The sequence below is a fragment of the Euprymna scolopes genome, chromosome 40 (assembly GCF_053919585.1).
Source record: "Euprymna scolopes isolate OS-2025 chromosome 40, ASM5391958v1, whole genome shotgun sequence".
In the NCBI taxonomy this organism is placed as follows: Eukaryota; Metazoa; Mollusca; class Cephalopoda; order Sepiida; family Sepiolidae; genus Euprymna; species Euprymna scolopes.
The window spans coordinates 69,208,605-69,227,477 of NC_136521.1; the positions used below are offsets into that span (position 1 = coordinate 69,208,605).

Here is an 18,873-nt window from a genome sequence, read left to right on the forward strand (position 1 = left end):
ATTGAAGGATTACAATATGGGTTTTTCATATATTTCTCATCGGTAGGTTCACGTGCGTTTTTGCTACTAAATGACTTTCGTCGGCGTTCGATTCGTAGGAAAATCATGTTTAATTTTCGATTTTTGAGCGATTATTCGGAAAAATAGGTAATTCTACACGAATAGGGAGGATTTTTTTTTTTTTTTTTTTTTTATGTTTGAGTGATCTGTCCATGATTTTCATTTTAATATACTTTCATAGAAATGTTTCTGTTATGTGAAAAACAACGATTTTCTTTACTTCACAAGAGTCACGCGCATACATGAATTCCATAGCTAATCTAACCCGACTGACCCAACAGGTCACGGGTAGTCTAGTATGTATATATATATATATATAAGTATTTTAAATGGGGTGGGGGGATACAAGAGGTCTTCCAAAAGTAATTCCTTCGTTTTTATTCCGCCCAAACTGATTATTAGGTGGGATTGCATTATGACCGAACTTGTACATTCATGACCTGAAAGTTTCATCTCTCTGTTGCATATATTGCCGGTGTGAAACTCTAAGAAAGCAACTATCATCAATGTGCGTCAGATGCATCATTGAATTCATGGCAAAAAGTCCATTGATAATGGTGGTGACTATGTAGAAAAATAAACTCCAGAGCACAAAAAGTTGCTCATTTTAATGGTACCACTCCTGTCTTCGGAGTTCAACTTTTTTAGTCAAAAAAAAAAAAAAATAAAAGTTACTTTTGGAATGCTCCGTGTACTTAGCATGAGAGTAAGTAACTAAGATGAATGTATTTATGTGATGCTTATATCGACAAAATATTTTTCTTTTATGTTAAAAACATTTCTAACTTTTTTGCAGATTATAAATTTTCTTTTTGTCCCCTCAACAAAGGAGGGATTACTAATTTATTCCTGTTCATTTGTTCACACTTTCTCAATAACCACGCCTTGGATTTCTTCTTTTTTTTTTTTTTTTTTTTAAATTTTGCACAAACATTAGTCAGGGTGTAAGTGATTTTTCACTTATGGAGGGGACCTCACATACTTGGCCGTTTTTTAATGCATTTTTTGAGATGAATATTTTTAAACCTGTTCTTAGTTTCAGTTTTGGTCAATATGTAACTTCTAACTTAACGAGTATCTTGTCGAACTCTGAATCTGGAATTTCGAACGGAAGAACCCATGATGCAATGGATAGGTTACTTTGTAAAATTCAGTTGTAAAATGTACTTTTCTGTAAGTTGAAGGTTCAATCCTCAGTGCAAATTACTTGGGACTTCTCTCCTGTTATGGCTGACAGAACGAGGGCATGCTACCTCCATGGATTAAAGCGTTGTGTTAAAAATTTAATACAGATTTCCCATGTTCAGTAGTAAGATTTCAAAGTTCGATAGAATAGACCTGAAGAAGGTCGGAGGTAACATCAATCGAAACGTGATGAAAATAACGCTGAGGATGAAAACAAAAGTCACATTTAAATAATACAAACATATTTGGTTTTAAAATAATCTTTTAGATTTCCGAGATTCAAATTCTGGTATTGACATTGCAAAAACCGTCTTAGTAATGTGTATTCGGTATATTCCTTTTCTTTCTTTCTTTTTTTTTTTTTTTTTACTGTAAAAAAATTTTTTTTAATTCCATTTTGATTGCACCTAGATTAGTTTGTCAGGTATTTCAAGCTTTGTTTATTTTGCTTATGTAAACGTCTTTTGAAGTTTCCTCTTGCCAAAATAATTCAGTCATAAGATATGAACTTTTTTTTTTATTCTTTTTTTACTCACCAGGATTAAGTTTTCATCAATCACTCTTGTCAGCTTAAGAGAGATTAAATTAAAAGATAATACTAAAACTTGCGTTTGTCTTCTCATTATCTATACTCATATATATATATATATATATATATTAGTGATGGGACGTTTCTTGTAATTATTAAAGGAAACAAGCTTAATCTTAGCATTGAATGTTACCATCCATTTTTGTCTCCATTCCACTACAGACTGAGCGTTTTCTTCTAGGGTTTCTGTCATTGCCTTGGATATGTGTTCATTTGTTTTCCCCTTGTGCCTGTTATAGTGCGTGGTGTTGTCAGCAAATATGCCCATCTTGGAGACAATTTTATCAGGGAGGTCATTTGTCATGAATATCGAAAATAATAAAAGTCCACGGATAGATCCCTGATGTACACCCGCATTTATATCATTGTTTTGACATACGACCATCAAGGACAACCTAGATTCTTTTCTTTAAGAAGGATTTAATTATGTTAAGTATTTGTCCAGTAATACCATAGCATCTGATCTTCATGAGAAGGCCATCGTGCTATGCCTTAGATATATCTAGACTGCTTTCCCCTCCCCTGCCTTATTCAGTGCATGGTATGTGTTCCAATTGCAGTAAATCAGGCTTGCCTAAATCTATATTGTTGGTCGGACAGAAGTTTAGCAACTGTAAGGTGGTAGACTAGAGCTTGGTTAATTATGGTCTAAAATATTTTGACGAAAACCGGGAGGAGGCTAATGTGGCGATAACTTAATGGGTCAGTTCTTTCGCCAGGATTCTTGTAAATTGGTACCACAGAAGCAGTTTTCCAGCAGTCAGGAAAGCAAGATTCATTAAGGCATTTGTTGAAAAGTTTGGAGAGAACTGGAGCAACCTCACGGAATATTTTTTTTTTTTTTTTTTTTTTTTTTTTTTTTTTAATAGTACAGCCGGGATGAGGTCCACATGCTTTTGAGGTGTCTAGGTTTATGATATATACTTAAGGAGTGATTTTCAGATTATCTAGTGTGGTTTCTGTCCGCAAAGGAAAATCAGAGGGAGCGGTTTGCTGGGTTCAAAGTAAAGTTTGAGGCAAACTAATGGGCAAGCATGTTAGCTTTCTCGGTTGCCATGCAAACAACCTCATGATTGTTGGATAGTGGGGGAATTGTTGATTGTCCGTTATTAATTACGAATTCCTAATTTCTGTGCTTCAATGCTTTTTCTGGTGGTTTCAGTATATTCTCTCTTCGCTGTTGCTATTTCTTTTTTACAGTTACTTTTAGCTTCTATAAACTTTAGTCTGTTTGTACTGAACTTATGCCGTTTAAATCTGCACTGTGCATGCTGCTTTTGAGCAATGGCAACTGTACAAGTAGAAGTAAACCATTGGGGAGAATGGAGTTTGTAATAGAACTTCCGTGTGGGAACATGTGCTTCAATTGCCGTTTCAAACCATTCAATGGTCTCATTTGCACACTGTTCTGCAGGAAGAGAAAAGACTTTTCCCCATGGGGCATCTTTAATGTGATCCCTGATGGCATCCCTGTAAGCCTTATTGTACCTTATTTTGAGCAATGGCTCTTCAACTTGGGATCGAGAGTTTAGAGTGATGTCTATCATTATCACAGCATGATCAGCATTCCCAAGTGGGCAATGGGCATTTGTTACACAATCCTCAGGAACTGTGGTCAGAAATAAGTCCAGAAGTGAGACTTCCGGGTCCTTACGATCTGGGAGACGGATCGGGAATGTTACTGTCTCAAGGAATGCGATGTAGAAACGTTTGTGTGATGCTACCAGCTGTGTCAGTTATTAGAGAAGCTAAACCAATTACTGTAGTAGGCGTTAGTCACCAAATGTGTGTTGGGTGCTAGTGTCAAGGGAGTGTGCTACATTTATGCTGTCAGAGACGTGATTGATTAGTCCTTGGTCAAGGGAAAGCGATAAAGAAAATATACGTCACCAATGCTATGTTGTAAAATTAGTCTAAAACACATGAAGGCTTGGTCGTCTGATTCTAGTTTTGATTCCCTAGTCATGGGGAGGGTGTTATGAATATACTCTAAGTCTGTGCATGTCTGTCAGTTCTTACAACAAAGTGGAAGATAATCAGGCATGTTAAAGTGGTTAGAGGGGATGGAGGAGTGCAAGTTAGTTTCACTTAGCACTAAGATGTCTGGGGAGTTTGCTAGGAGAAATGATTCTACATTGTCTAAGTTAGTTCTAAGTCCTCGGATATTTGAAAATGTGAGCCTCAAGGGAGGCAGCGAATCTAGTGTCTGATTTGATCGTTATTTTGGTTAGAGCTGTCATTTCATTTTATTTTGTAGTTTCAGTTTAGGGTGAGAGGTGCCAGACAAAGTGGATGTGCATAGCCACCATCATGCAACAAAAGTAGACCATCAGCCGACTTCTCATTAACAAGAATGTGGCCTCGGGAATGCCCACTAGAAATGAGTGCAGGGTCTCTTTCCATGCGCGACCTGGCACTACAAACATCCTAAGTGCTACCAAAGAGTTAGGGTTCTTGTCCTGTCAGTCAGAATACTAGACAGTCAAACTGGTATCCTCAAACCTGTCAGAAAAGAGTGACCCCCCCCCCCCGGTCCAATAATGTTAGCATACATGATACACTAACACTCCCAAAATGCCCAAGTTTGGGGGAAGGAGATGAGGCAGATGTGGGAACGGCATTCATTGCCCTAGTCAAGAAACAAGGCTAAGCACATGAGTCCCAGTGATCTCACCTCTGCTCCTGGCTAATAAGCAAAGAAGTATGAAAGCCAGACGATAGGCAGAGCCTATCTACTCCTTACGCATTTTAGGTTTGATAGTCACCAGCTCTAGGGAAGTTGTCGACCAGGCCTGAGGAGGCCTCCCTCCCCCGTTTGGTGTCCAGACGTATGATGTCAGTGACACAGGTTTAACATCAGTTTTCCTTCTCGGAGATGAATGACCTGACCTGATCTATGGATCCATCAGCATCAAGAGGGTTATGTCGCGCCTGGTTTCAAAGCCAGGTATTTCAACGTCCTAACATGGGTAGTTTGGATTAATCGAGTTAGTATCAAAGATAATTAGTATCTGCTGTGAAGTTACACTCCTTAAAATAGGAAGGATGGGAAGATGTGGTTATTCACACGTTTGGAGTGGAAAAGCAGGTGGGGGGTATGCATGAGTATGGGGTGTAGATTTAAAGATTAATATTTACTAGAGTTCAACGAGGATTAAATATGGTTTGGAAAAATTATGATATAAAGAGAGTATGATTCAAAATGAGCTTCAAGAGTTGTTTTCATGTAAAGACAATCACCAGTACTTTTTTAGCCGATCTAAGGGAAAGAAAGACAGAGTTTCTACTTTATATATATATATAGATCACTTAAAATATAATATAGTTTCTACTTTATATAGATCACTTAAAATATAAGTACAAACTATGGCAAATAAGCATCTGTCGTATAGATAAGCTATAGATTATAGATGTTTAAAGGTCAGCCTTCTAAAGTTAAGGACCGGAGGCTAAACCCCTCTCCCAAGGTACGTGCAAAGTTTGGGGAGAAGAGCAGTTGGTTATTTGTCCAGTTGGAACAGTAGAGTTGATATAGCTTAAAAGCAGGGCTGCAGAGTCAAAGGTTTTAACTAGAGTTGGATTTCTAAGCATACTCGAAGTCAGAATTTTTTTTATCCGACTCATTAAGTCCAATAAATTTATTGTTTTTACATGGTTTTCCGGTTTGATTTTACAATTTTAATTGTACAATTAAGCAGTTTTTGTATCGTTTTGCTTTTATTTTTGGAGATATATTTTATACTGTACTGCGATGCTTCTGCTTCATGAAAGTATTTTTATCCATCGGATCACTGCAAATCCTGTCTGGACAGCTGTTTTGGTTGTGACGTCACACGGATCAATGAAAATCACTGTGGATTACATTGGATAACAATCAGATTGTAATCCGAAAGTTATCCAGTTCCTGATTAAATGAAATTTGGCAGTTGAATTAGTCTGGGATCGATCCGGAATTGTTATCCGAAAAAGAAATGGGCCTAAATCAATAAGAAACAACCCATGCTACTATAGCCCTTTATAGCTTTTTCCTGCCCCCCCCCTCCTATTAGCTTTTCCTTTTCTTTTCTTCTCTCTTTTTTCTTTCTTCTGGCTACAAAAAAATCTCAGTTGGCTGTTAATTTAAAATTTATAAAACTAGGATGATTTGTCATTGGACAGTTGGTCTTTTATTTAGGTATCAGTCTTTTTCTGCTCTCAAGTCTTGACAATCTTTGTTTTTATGCATCAATCAACTTAAATGTTTGATTTTTATTTTTTTTTCTCCTTTTCTTTTTTTCCAGCTATGTGTTGGGTCATGATGCCATGCGTCGGATGGCCCACTCCAATGTCCTCATTTCTGGAATGAAAGGACTTGGAGTGGAAGTTGCCAAAAATGTTGTTCTTGGTGGCGTGAAATCGGTTACCATCCATGATCAAGAGACTGCGGAATGGGCAGATTTGAGTTCTCAGGTAATTTTTTTTTTACCTACGCACACTTTGATGAATTTATTTCCGTTGTTACGGATATAGACTCCAAGTCTGTGCATGTGTCTATCAGTTCTTACAACAAAGTGGAAGATAATCGGACATGTTAAAGTGGTTAGAGGGGATGGAGGAGTGTAAGTTAGCACTAAGATATCTGGGGAGTTTGCTAAAAAAACAAAAAGTTCTTACCTTTCTTGAATGCAATGTAAATTTTTTTTTATTCATTTTTGAGTCTTGTGCGAGTAAAAATGTTTTTATTCAAGTTAATAAACTCTAGCAAAGTATTAATGCCAATAACATAGTATAACAATAACAAATGAGAATCAGCTAGTCAGAATCAAAGTTTGATATGTCAGCTTAAATGCTATCTAAGGCCAACTTTTAAAATCTCTCAAGATAATTTTATAAGTTAGACTTGATATTTTAATGAAAACGTTAAAGCATTCTTTGTCTCCGAAGGAATAGTCACAAAATGTCAAAAGAAACTGACCTTACCGACTAATATATATTTATAGTCTTGGAAGTTTTTTAAAACCTTTTAAAGTTCATCATTGAAAAAATTTGTCACTAAGTCAATTTCCTGCATCGCTGAATTGTTTTACTTACATGAATAAACAATAGTACCAATGTTCTTAAAGGGATCATCAGTTGTTTACTATATATATATATATATATATATATATATATATATATATATATATATATATATATATAACCATAACAATTGAGTTTTAAATGCAATATGCACTACTTGTTTTTGAAAAATTCTTGGTCAGTCAAAGCAAGTTTTTCTTAATGACTTATATATATATATATATATATATATATATATATATATATATATATATATAAAACTCAAATGATCTTGTAACAATGTATGTAACCCATTTTCCGGTTTACGACATCCGGTTGCGCATGCGCGCATGACCTGTGCACTGAAATATTAACATTATTTCGAAATTATTATTTGACATGGGAAGAGTGGGGTTTAAAATAACTTAATACAGAAATGAATGATGTAAAAAAAAAAAAAAAAAAAAAAAAAAAAGCAGACAGTATTAACAATTGTTTATTTGGATAATTTAAATGCAAACAAAAGAACAATTGGGACGCTGGAATATTAACGTTATTTCGAAATTATTATTTAACATGGTAAGATGGGGTTTAAAATAACTTAAACATAATACAGAAATGAATGATGTAAAAAAAAAAAAAAAAATATCAAAATTTGAATTTAACTATAATAAGTATTATGGTATCTGTTCAGTGCACATTTACCTTAAGTATGGCCAACCACTTATAATTCAGTAAATGTAAATTTTTTATTTATTTTTTTTTTTTTTCCAAAATAATCAATTATAATAAACAGAACGACTCGTAGAAATCCATCTATATTCTTTTCATTTTAATATACTTTCAAAGAAATGTTTCTGTTATATCAAAAAAAAAAACTATTTTCTTTACGTCACAAGTGTCATGCTCATACATTAATTTCATAGCTAATATAACATACTGACCCAACGGGTCACAGGTCGTCTAGTGTATATGTGTGTGTGTGTGTGTGTGTATATATATATATATATATATATATATATATAGTTGAGAAAAAAATACAATTTTCTGAATTGTTTCGCTCTACACACATACTTTTTGGCGGATCACATTGACTGAAACGTTTATGGGCCTATAAAATATTTTTAACCATTTAGATGTTTAAGCTAAAATGTGTTCGTGTTTACATGTATTTAACTGCAGGCATGAATGCATTATTTATTTTTTTTTTTAGTTTTTTCTGCGTGAAGCAGATGTAGGAAAGAACAGAGCCGAAGTGAGTGCCCCACGTTTGGCGGAACTCAACAATTATGTACCTGTCAGTTTTCACGTTGGAGATCTTACAGAAGAATTCCTCAAAAAGTTCCAGGTAAGAATCTTCGAAATGCCGTCATGAATATGAGTCAACCAATTTAGCTTCAAATTTATTATGTTTCTTTTCCAATTTAACTTCTTTTTTTTTTTTTTTTTTTTTTTTTTTTTTTTTTTTTTTAATTAAGATGGTTGATTTCTTTTTAATTCTAATTTCTACATTAACACTTTTTGTGTAACTGGTGCTACTAGATCAGGCTGTCTGAAGATACTGGCTTCCTGAGACAAAATGTAATTAATTTATTTTATTGCAGACTATTATCCTCATCTTTCTTAGTTGTTGTTTCACGATGCTTCGGCCAACTGTTCCTCTGGCCTTCGTCAGGTGGTAACCGCGACAGGATAGGAACTCCAAATCTCCTAACTGCATTCTCTATCCCGTCGCAGTTACCACCTGACGAAGGCCAGAGGAATAGTTTGTTGAAACGTTGTGAAACAACAACTAAGATGAGAATGATAGTCCGCAATAAATAAATAAATAAAACTCATCGCAATAATGAATTCCAATAAAATAATATATACAAAATGCAATGTTCTACAAAAACAACCCACCTTTTCCTCTTTTTCCCTTTTCTCTTTTCATCTCCTCCACTCCTGGCTGGTTTCCGAACTTAAAATGTACCAAACATTAATACTGTAACTCTTTTACCCTCTCCCATTGCAAAACTCGTGTTTTGCAGGGCAAGGAAAAAAAAAAACAAAAACAATAAAATCCACTATAAAACAACCAAACCAAACACTGCGATTGAAGATACAAAGAGCTTGAATAAAAAACCTACAAAATAACTGAATGCAACACGAATGCTATTTTTAAAATAACTGGATTCGGCATTAAATAACCCGAACAGGTTTGATATGCAGTAAAATAAAACCACCAAAATATTTGTCTAGAAATTCATGGCTGCTTTAACAATAGTTGCGACGGTTTCTTACTGTAGCATTTTCAACATTACACAAATCGTTCACGCATCCTCGTTTACATAAATGCATACTTCTTGCGTGTGCATTTTCATCTGTGAGCGATCAACAAAACATTTTTTATACATACCTTGCGTAGGGTGTTTCTTTCAAAATCTGGTCTTTCTTTCATAATCACTTCATGACTGGCCGTAATCCCTTCGTGATTGTTGAACTTCTGCTTAACTCATAGCGAACAAGACTACTTGTGCATGGAACCACAATAGACTTGCTGAGGTTTTATATATATATATATATATATATATATATATATATATATGAGAGTTGGATCAGGAAAGAGACCACATAACTAATTGTTTGCCTAGGTGTTTTTAACTTGGTCTAAAAGATGAGAATTGAGAGATACAGACAGGCAAAATCTCAAGGTAACATTCACTTCGATTATCTATAAAATTGCCAGACATTTCAAAACAAGAGACTGACTAAAAACTGTTCTTCCTCGAACATGTGATGATCTTTTTTATCATCTCGTTCTCCTGCATTTCTAGCACATTTTGTCTAGGGAGCTAACTTTTATAGGCTTGCTAAAAAGTTAGATTTTATTTCCATGTTGGGCAATTTAGGCTTTTGCTTTGGAGATGGGAAATAGGACGTATAGTAGGTAGCCCGGGTGTAGTAGGAAGGCAGGCTCGAACCTGTAACGTGAAGGAAGAAAAGAAGGCGAAAAAGAAACCTAACGTCTTAGCTGATGTGTCCATCGCGAAACCGGAAGTTGCGAACGTTCGAATTAAGGGTAGTCATTGCAAAAATGTCGATAAAAAAAAGCAATCCCTTCTTGTAGAGACTGGCCCAGTTGAGGGTGATGGTATGAATGTTTTTGCCCAATTTTTCGATATTTGTCATCTGAGAGAGCAAACTTTGAAACTATACCGATTTTGTCACCCTCTGACACGTCTGTCGGAAGTTTTTGAGACATACAAACACACATACACACATTTTGCCTTTTATATATTAGATCAGCTGGATGGCAGGCGTTGCCTGGGTGTTTGGAGGTGCGTTTAGAAAAAAAAAAAAAAAAAAGTGGTAGTTAGCAGGCAGACTTGAACCCATACTGCAAAGGAGGAAAATAAAGTGAAAAAAAGTGACATCTTTGCCATTGCATCCACTGCCAAACTGGAAGTGGCAAAGGTTTTAATTAAGGCTAGTCAATCGAAAGCGGAGGATGGCTTTCGAAAATATCAGTAAAAAAAAAAAGTGATCCCCCCCCCCCTTGTAGAAAAGTGCCCAGTTGAAGGTGAGGGAATTAATGTTTTTAACCAATTTTTCGATCTTTGTCGTCAGAAGAGTCGAGCTTCAAAATGATACCGATCATGTGAAAATCTGTCGCCTCTGTCGAAAGTTTTAGGCAGATCTACAAACATACATACATGTAAACGGGCAGGTGAGATTTATGTTATAGACTAGCTGGGGGGGGGGGTACCCGGCATTGCTCAGATGTTTGGAGATGTGTGTGTTTAAAAAAAAAAAAAAAAAAAAAAAAAAAACGTTGGCCGGGTAAAAGAAAACCAAAGTTTTAGTAGGAAGGTAGGCTTCAACCCTGAAGCCTTGACGCGAAAGTGGAAACGAAAGGGGAAAAAAGCCAGGCACCTAACCATTTCTGCCACGAGGGGAGAGAGGAACTGATAAGCACGTTAAGTGGAGGTTTATAAAGTGAAATAAACAGGTGCCAGGAAGTGGCGTGATGTCTAACCTAGTTTTGCGCTGCAAGCCAGATCATTCGCTTTTCGAAGACGCAGCGAGCTGGTAAAAGTCGGGCAAATTAAATACACACACAACCCCCCATTGTTAAGTCGTAGTTATTATGATTTAGACGCGATATAAAAAGTTTTAAGGAGCAAGCCGACCAAGAATCACGGCGAAAAAAGCCTTTTGCAGACATACAGAAAAAGCGAAAACACACACACACACACACATACATACATACACACATTTTGCCTTTATATACTTTATATATATATATTATTTGAATGAGTAGTTAATTTAAAATTGATATTTTTAAGAAAAGAAGTAAGAAAAAAAAGCCCAACACATGATGTTATCCATCTCCAAAAAATGTAACTTTTTTTTTTTTTAACAGGTGGTTGTATTGACAAACAGCAGTCTTGATGAACAATTGAGAATTAATGAATTTTGCAGAAAGTATGGAATGAAGTTTATTGTTGCCAGTACCAGAGGACTCTTTGGGTAATCTTTTTTTTTTTTTTTTTTAAATTACCCTATTTTATACAGATTTCATGCAAGTTTTGTACTGTCATTGGATGAACATATATGATCCCCCCCCCTCCCTTTCGGATTGCTATATTAACTGAACATTAAATTTTTACATTATAAAATAGTATTTTATTACTCAATTTTAACGTTAAATGAACCCCTGCTGTAAATTCCAAAAAGGAGTTTGTAAACTAAATTTTTTTTAATCAGACAATAATTTAACTTTTGAAAACAAAAGTTAATATAATTTATTAAAAATTAGGTTTAAAAAATTTTTTGCAAAATTTTAGTTGAATAAAATAGTAAAACTTGAAGTTTTTTCTTTTCTTTTTTTTTCTCCTCTCTCTCTCTCTCTCTCGGCGAACAAAAAGAAACTGGGACTAAGTAAAATTGGGGGAGGGGGTATTGAAAGGATAAAGTAAGTTAAAACAAATTATTTATAAGTTAAAAAGTTTAAAAAAAAAAAAATTCTGTGGTTGTCATTTGGGTTCTGGATGCGTGCATGACACTACTGTGGGGAAACAACCCTTTAAGATTCACATCTTTGTTTTCTGTCAAGGTAGTGTTCAGCGGTTATGTCGATCTGCTTTGAACCACAATCTGTGTCCAACCGTCCTTAATTCAAAACTGTTTTCAACTGTTTCAAGCCCAAAACTGTTTATAAATCGTTTCTATTGCAAAACTCCTCGTCACTCCTAAAACTTACTCTAAATATATCAACCTCTATTGTTCCCATTCATTGTCACGCTTTGATAACAATCCTATTTTAGCTTTCTTTGTGTGCCTTGCTGAACGAGCTCTTATACCTTTGTTTACTTCATAAAAATGGAAGGGGCAGGGGGCAATAGTATCATGCACCCCAACAAAGGAGATTGGACCTAGTAATTCACTCTCGTTCGTTTGTTCGCACTTTTCTTAATAACCATGCCTTGAGGGTTTTTTAAAATTGTGCACAAACATTAGTCATGGTAAAAGTAAATTTTTGCTAAAATAGATTTTCCGGGATAACTCTGTTCCCATTCATTATCACACCTTGATTAACAATCCTATTTTAGCTCTCTTTGTGTGCCTTGATGAACAGGTTCATATACCTTTTTGTTCTGCTAATTTTTTTTTTTTTTTTTTTTTTTTTTTTACACTTCATAAAAATAGGGGGGGGGGGCAATGGTATCATGCACCAAGAATAAGCTTTGTTTTTTGTTTTTTTTTTCTCCCAACAAAAGAGGTATTGGACCTAGTAATTCGCTCCTGTTTGTTTGTTTGCACTTCTTTCAATAACTAAAAATTTTGCACAAACATTAGTCATGGTGAAAGTAAATTTTTTGCTAAAATGGATTTTCCAGGATAACTCTGGTTGCCCCTCCCTAAGGAGCATTATAGAGTTAAATTTACGCCAATCATTCATCTGTTCATTTGTTTGCAGTTTTCTCAATAAACACGCTTTGGGTTTGTTTGAAATTTTGCACAAACATTAGTCATAGTGAAAGTAAATTCCCCACATGCTTGGCTTGTTACTAAAAAAAATCTTTCAATTTTTTCAGTCAAATATTCTGTGATTTTGGCGATGAATTTGTTGTCGCTGATACAAATGGAGAACAACCGGTTACAAATATGGTGGCGTCCATTACAAAGGTAAACCTGACTTTTACATTTTGTTGTGTTCCATGGTTGGAAGCTCCTGTTTGTATAAGTTTTCTTGTTTTTGCTTTGGTGGGCTAATTTCATTCTCTAACTGAACTGGTGCTACCAGATCAGGCTGTCTACTGACTTCCTGAGATGAAACGCACCTACATAGATGTCTTTGTTTTTTTATTCCCTTTTGCAAAACTTAGTCATGTTCTGCGAAAACAAAAACAAAAACAACATTCTCCTCCCCCTCCCCTCCCTCGTTTTCTTTTTCCTTCACCTCCTCACCTTTTTTTTTTTTTTTTTTTTTTTTTTTTTTTTTTGCCTAGTTGGTAGGGCGATAGAACATACCAACTGCCCCCCTGCAGAGGGTAAAAATCCTTCAATGGGACCACCAGTTGACCGTTGGTGGCAACCCGTAATGCATTAAGAACGGGATCCTGGTGGTTGAGTGGAACATGCCTAGGAAATAATAACATGATACTACAACACACCACTTTGGCCCTTACTAGGCTAGACGGGAGGTTGGATAGGCCCGATCCAATCAATCGGTTGGTCATGACAAGCACTAATTCAGACAATCCAAACAAAAACACACTAACACTCAACATAAACAATAAACTGAATTAATAAGCGATGGCTGAAGGGTCAATCAAGCTGGGAAAAAGGTAACCATCAGGAATAATAAAAATACAGGGAAATCCCATACTTGGGTGGGCATAACCATATATTGTGAATGCTTGGAAACCTCCCCATGTTTGAGTATACCAGCTATGTAGCCCTGGAGAACCGAGGCGAATGGGATTTACCCCCTCATAGTTCTTCCCCATAAGGGGCTCCGAGGAGGGTGGGGAGCATGGCTGATGAATTTTTCAAAAATTATTATGAATACCAAAAAATCCAAGAGACCACACACAGAAATTGACTCTGACAGCGACAATGAAGATACAAACTTTCCAAGATTCATCGTGCTAGAAGCAACGTCTAATATACCGTTAACTAAAATGTCACCCTTCATTATCCAAAAGGTAATATCAAGCAAAATAACACCTAAAAATGTCAAAAAATTAAGGAATGGTACCATATTGGTAGAAGTACTAAATAAAAAACAGGCCAAAACTCTACTTCAACTACAAAAATTGCATGAAACAAACATCAAAGCTTATCCACACCAAACACTAAACTACTCCAAAGGAGTCATAAAAAACCAGGAAATCTCCGTCTGCACAACAGAAGAAATCAAAACAGAACTAAAAAACCAAGGGGTCACAGATGTAAAAAGAATCACATTTAAAAAAAAAGGAGAGGTAATATATACAAACACTTATATATTAACATTCAATTATCCTCAAATACCAGAGACCATCAATATAGGTTATGAAAGAACGAAAATAGAACAATACATCCCAAAACCTTTACAATGCTACAACTGCCAAAAGTTTGGACATAATAAAGACCAATGTCTAAGATTCTTCACATGTGGAAACTGCAGTGAAAAAAACCCAGACCACGATGAAGAAGACTGTCCAAATAAAACCAAATGCACAAACTGTCAAGAAGAGCACCACTCTCACTCAAAACAGTGCAAAATATATAATCAAGAGAAGGAAATAATAACAATCAAATATCAAAAAAATATAACCTTCCAAGAAGCCCGCAAAGAAGTCACAAATCGCACCAAAAACTCATATGCCACAATAACCCAACAAGCAAACAAAATGTACAACTACAATGAACTAAACCTTGCTCCAGAAATTGCAAACCTAGCAAAAGAACTAAAGAACATACTTGAAGAATTAAAATCTTTTTTATCAGAACTGAAAATAAACTCCAACAGCCAAATAAAAGTCAGAAACGAACAACCCAGTATAAAAGAAAACGAAACAAAGGAAATCAGAAAAACTTCCATCAATATTGAGGAATCAATCCCTAAAGAAATGAAACCTCCTCAATTATCAAAACGTGAAAGATCCAAGTCACAAACAAGGACAAAAACAGATGTTAAAAATAAACACACAACAACAGAAAAAATGGAAATAGAACAGAACAACAAAAAAACTACCCCCCAAAAACAAAATGACAAACAAAAAACAGAATTAGTATTAATTGAAAATGAAAATAAATTTGAACTAGTTGAAACTGATAGCCAAAAAAGACAGTCAAGACAAAGTAAATCTAAAAGTCCCAGACCAAAACCCAAAAAAAGCCTCTCACCAGAAACAAGAAACAGACCATCCACTTCCAAAAGAAACACCCAAACTAACATCGAAACTATGGACGTAGACATAAACACCAACAGTCCAAAACCAAAAGAAAATATAAACCATGACTAACAAAATCCTACAGTGGAACATAAGAGGATTAAAAATTAATATCGAAGAAATGCAAATACTTATCAAATCCTTATGTCCTGCAATAATTTGCCTACAGGAAACACACTTAAAAGAAAATGACAAAATTAACATAAAACACTACTCAATATACAACCACATAAACAAATTATCATGCAAAGCCACCGGTGGATCATCAATACTGATAAACGAAAACATTCCACACAGCAAAGTGAACTTAAAAACAAATATGCAAGCTGTTGCAATAACTGCAACACTACACAAAACAATAACCCTATGCTCACTCTATATACCACCAAATGAAACAATAAACGAAACTGAATTAAACAATATAATCAAACAACTACCTAAACCTTTTCTACTGTTGGGAGACTTCAATAGTCATAATATATGGTGGGGCAGTAAAAAAAACAACAAAAGAGGCCAAACCATAGAAAAAATAATTAACCAAAACGATCTATGCCTACTCAACAACAAAGAGAATACATATATGCACCCACCAACGGGAACCCTATCAGCAATCGATATAACACTATGTGACCCAACTATATACATGGATTATAGCTGGAGAACACATAAGGATGCATGCGGAAGTGACCACTTCCCAATCATAATAGAAAACGAGAATCCCAAGCCAGAAGACAAAACACCCCGCTGGAATTTACAAAAGGCAAATTGGGAAAATTTCCAAAATACATGTCAATACAGATTAATACCTGAAGCGAATCCTGACTTAGAACACATCACATATTTCAGCAACACCCTACTCACAATAGCCGAGGAGAACATACCAAAAAGTTCCACTACTACAAAATATAACAAACCCTGGTACAATAAAGAATGCAAAGAAGCTATAAGAGCCAGACGTGCAAACCTAAGGAAATTTAAAAACAGTCCAACGAAAGAAAATTTGGACACCTATAAAAACAGCAAAGCCAAAGCACGGAAAACTATCAAAGAATCAAAACGGAACTCGTGGAAAGATTATGTAACAAAAATTAATCAAAACACAAAACCCAAAAAAGTATGGGAGATGGTCAGAAAAATAGCAGGAAAAAATACAAAGAACCCTATTAAACACCTTATATGCGACAACACAAAGATTACCGACAAACAAAATATCGCAAATAAATTAGCAGAACAATTCTCAATGAACTCATCATCAAAAAACCAAAATAAAAAATTCCAAGCTATAAAGAAAAATGAAGAAAAAATAAAAATAAACTTCAAATCAAAAAATGAAGAAAACTACAATCAATTATTCAACAGTGCAGAACTAGAGGAGGCAATAAACAAATCTCCCGATACAGCAGTCGGCCCCGACGAGATCCATTATCAATTCCTCAAAAAACTACCAAAACCATCACTGGACTACTTATTACAAATTTACAATGAGATATGGATAACTAACAACATTCCAAAAAACTGGAAGCAGGCAACAGTAATCCCAATACCCAAACCAAAAAAAGACCATACAAACCCAACAAACTACCGACCCATTGCACTAACTAGTTGTTTGTGCAAAACTTTTGAAAGAATGATTAACGAAAGATTAAATTGGTACTTGGAAAGCAAAAATCTAATTACAGAAAGCCAGTCGGGTTTCAGGAAAAATAGAAGCCCCACCGATCACTTAATAAAACTGGAAACACGCATAAGAGAAGCATTTGCAAAAAAAGAACATCTAATAGCAAATTTTTTTGACATGCAAAAGGCGTATGACACCGCTTGGAAATACGGAATCCAAAAAGACCTGTATGAACTAGGACTTAGGGGTAGAATGCCAGAAATTATCAGAAATTTCTTAACAAATAGAAACTTCCAAGTACGGATGGACAACACTTATTCAGTCCAAAAAGATCAAGAAATGGGGGTCCCCCAAGGCAGTATCCTGTCTGTCACCCTCTTCAACATTAAAATAAACAATATCATAAAAAACATAGACCCAGGAATTGAAAATGCCCTATACGTGGACGACCTACTTATATACTACCAATCTAAATATATACAAACAGCCGAACGCAAACTACAACTCTGTCTGAATAAAATAAACAAATGGGCCATAGAAAATGGATTTACATTCTCAGAGGAAAAAACTAAATGCATCCACTTATGCAAATTACGAAAATTCCACCACGACCCCAACCTGAAACTGGATAACAAGAACATCCCACTTACCGACCAACATAAATATTTAGGTATTATATTTGATAAAAAATTGAACTTTATACCGCATATAAAATATTTAAAAGCAAAATGCCGAAAGACAATGCAATTGATCAAAGTCCTAGCACACACCGATTGGGGTGCAGACAAAGTCACATTATTAAAATTATACCAAACTCTAATCAGATCTAAAATGGACTATGGATGCTTCATCTATGGAGCAGCAAGGAAGTCCTACATAAAAGAACTAAATACAATCCACCATCAAGGATTAAGATTAGCCTTGGGAGCATTTAGAACCTCTCCAGTAGAAAGCCTCTATATAGAGGCCCACGAGCCTCCACTGATTCTAAGACGACAGAAGTTAGCGCTACAATATTACCTAAAGCTGGTATCAAGTCCAACAAATCCTGCATATCAATGTACCCTTCACCCACAATACACACATCTCTTCAACAAGAAAGAAGATATCAAGCCCTACAGCCTCCGGATAAAAAACCTTCTCACAGAAGCCCAAATGGACATTACAAAAATACATAAATATAACAAATCAAAAACTCCACCCTGGATGATCAAACAACCACACATAATATTAAAATTAAATAAATATCCCAAAACGAAAACCCACCCATCAACCTTCCATGAAGAACTACTTATCATCCAGAATACATACAAAGAATATACACAAATTTACACTGACGGATCAAAAGATGGAGATAAAGTAGGATGCGCAGCCATCCACAAAAAAATAAAACTAAAGAAAAGGCTCCCAAACGAATCTTCTATTTTCAGCGCAGAAGCAACAGCCATAGATTTGGCACTGAATATAATAACCAATGATGACCATCAAAAATATATCATATTTACTGACTCACTTTCAATACTCATATCTCTAAAAGAAAAAAAAATGACAAACCCACTTATTACAAAATTGCTAAACAAAATAGATGCCATAACCAGGAAAAAAAACATTATCTTTTGCTGGATACCAAGCCATATCGGCATATACATGAATGAACAAGCAGATAAGGCAGCAAAGGAAACTCTGCAACAAAACCACATAAGTGGAAAAATCCCCTATACAGACCTAAAGACTAAAATAAACACATTTTTGAAGAGAAAATGGCAAGAAAACTGGAGCTCATGCACCAAAAACAAACTATTCCAAATAACACCAAATATTGGAACGAGAGACACCAAAAAGTTAACAAGAAAGGAAGAGGTAGTAATGACCAGACTGCGAATAGGTCACACTCACATCACCCACTCACATCTACTAAAAGGGGAGGAGACACCAAACTGTATAACGTGTCAAGAACC

General features: G+C 35.3%; 1 protein-coding gene across 9 annotated transcripts in view; it reads left to right on the top strand.

Annotated features, from left to right (window-relative positions):
* LOC145265608 (ubiquitin-like modifier-activating enzyme 1) overlaps positions 1-18,873 on the top strand; it is a 194,905-nt gene that overhangs the window by 123,356 nt on the left and 52,676 nt on the right. For all 9 annotated transcript variants that reach the window (XM_080121619.1, XM_080121622.1, XM_080121623.1 and 6 more), the window contains 4 exons: positions 6,115-6,283; positions 8,085-8,219; positions 11,277-11,383; positions 12,952-13,042. In XM_080121619.1, the coding sequence (XP_079977745.1) occupies positions 6,115-6,283; positions 8,085-8,219; positions 11,277-11,383; positions 12,952-13,042 (502 nt within the window). The remainder of the gene's footprint in view (positions 1-6,114; positions 6,284-8,084; positions 8,220-11,276; positions 11,384-12,951; positions 13,043-18,873) is intronic.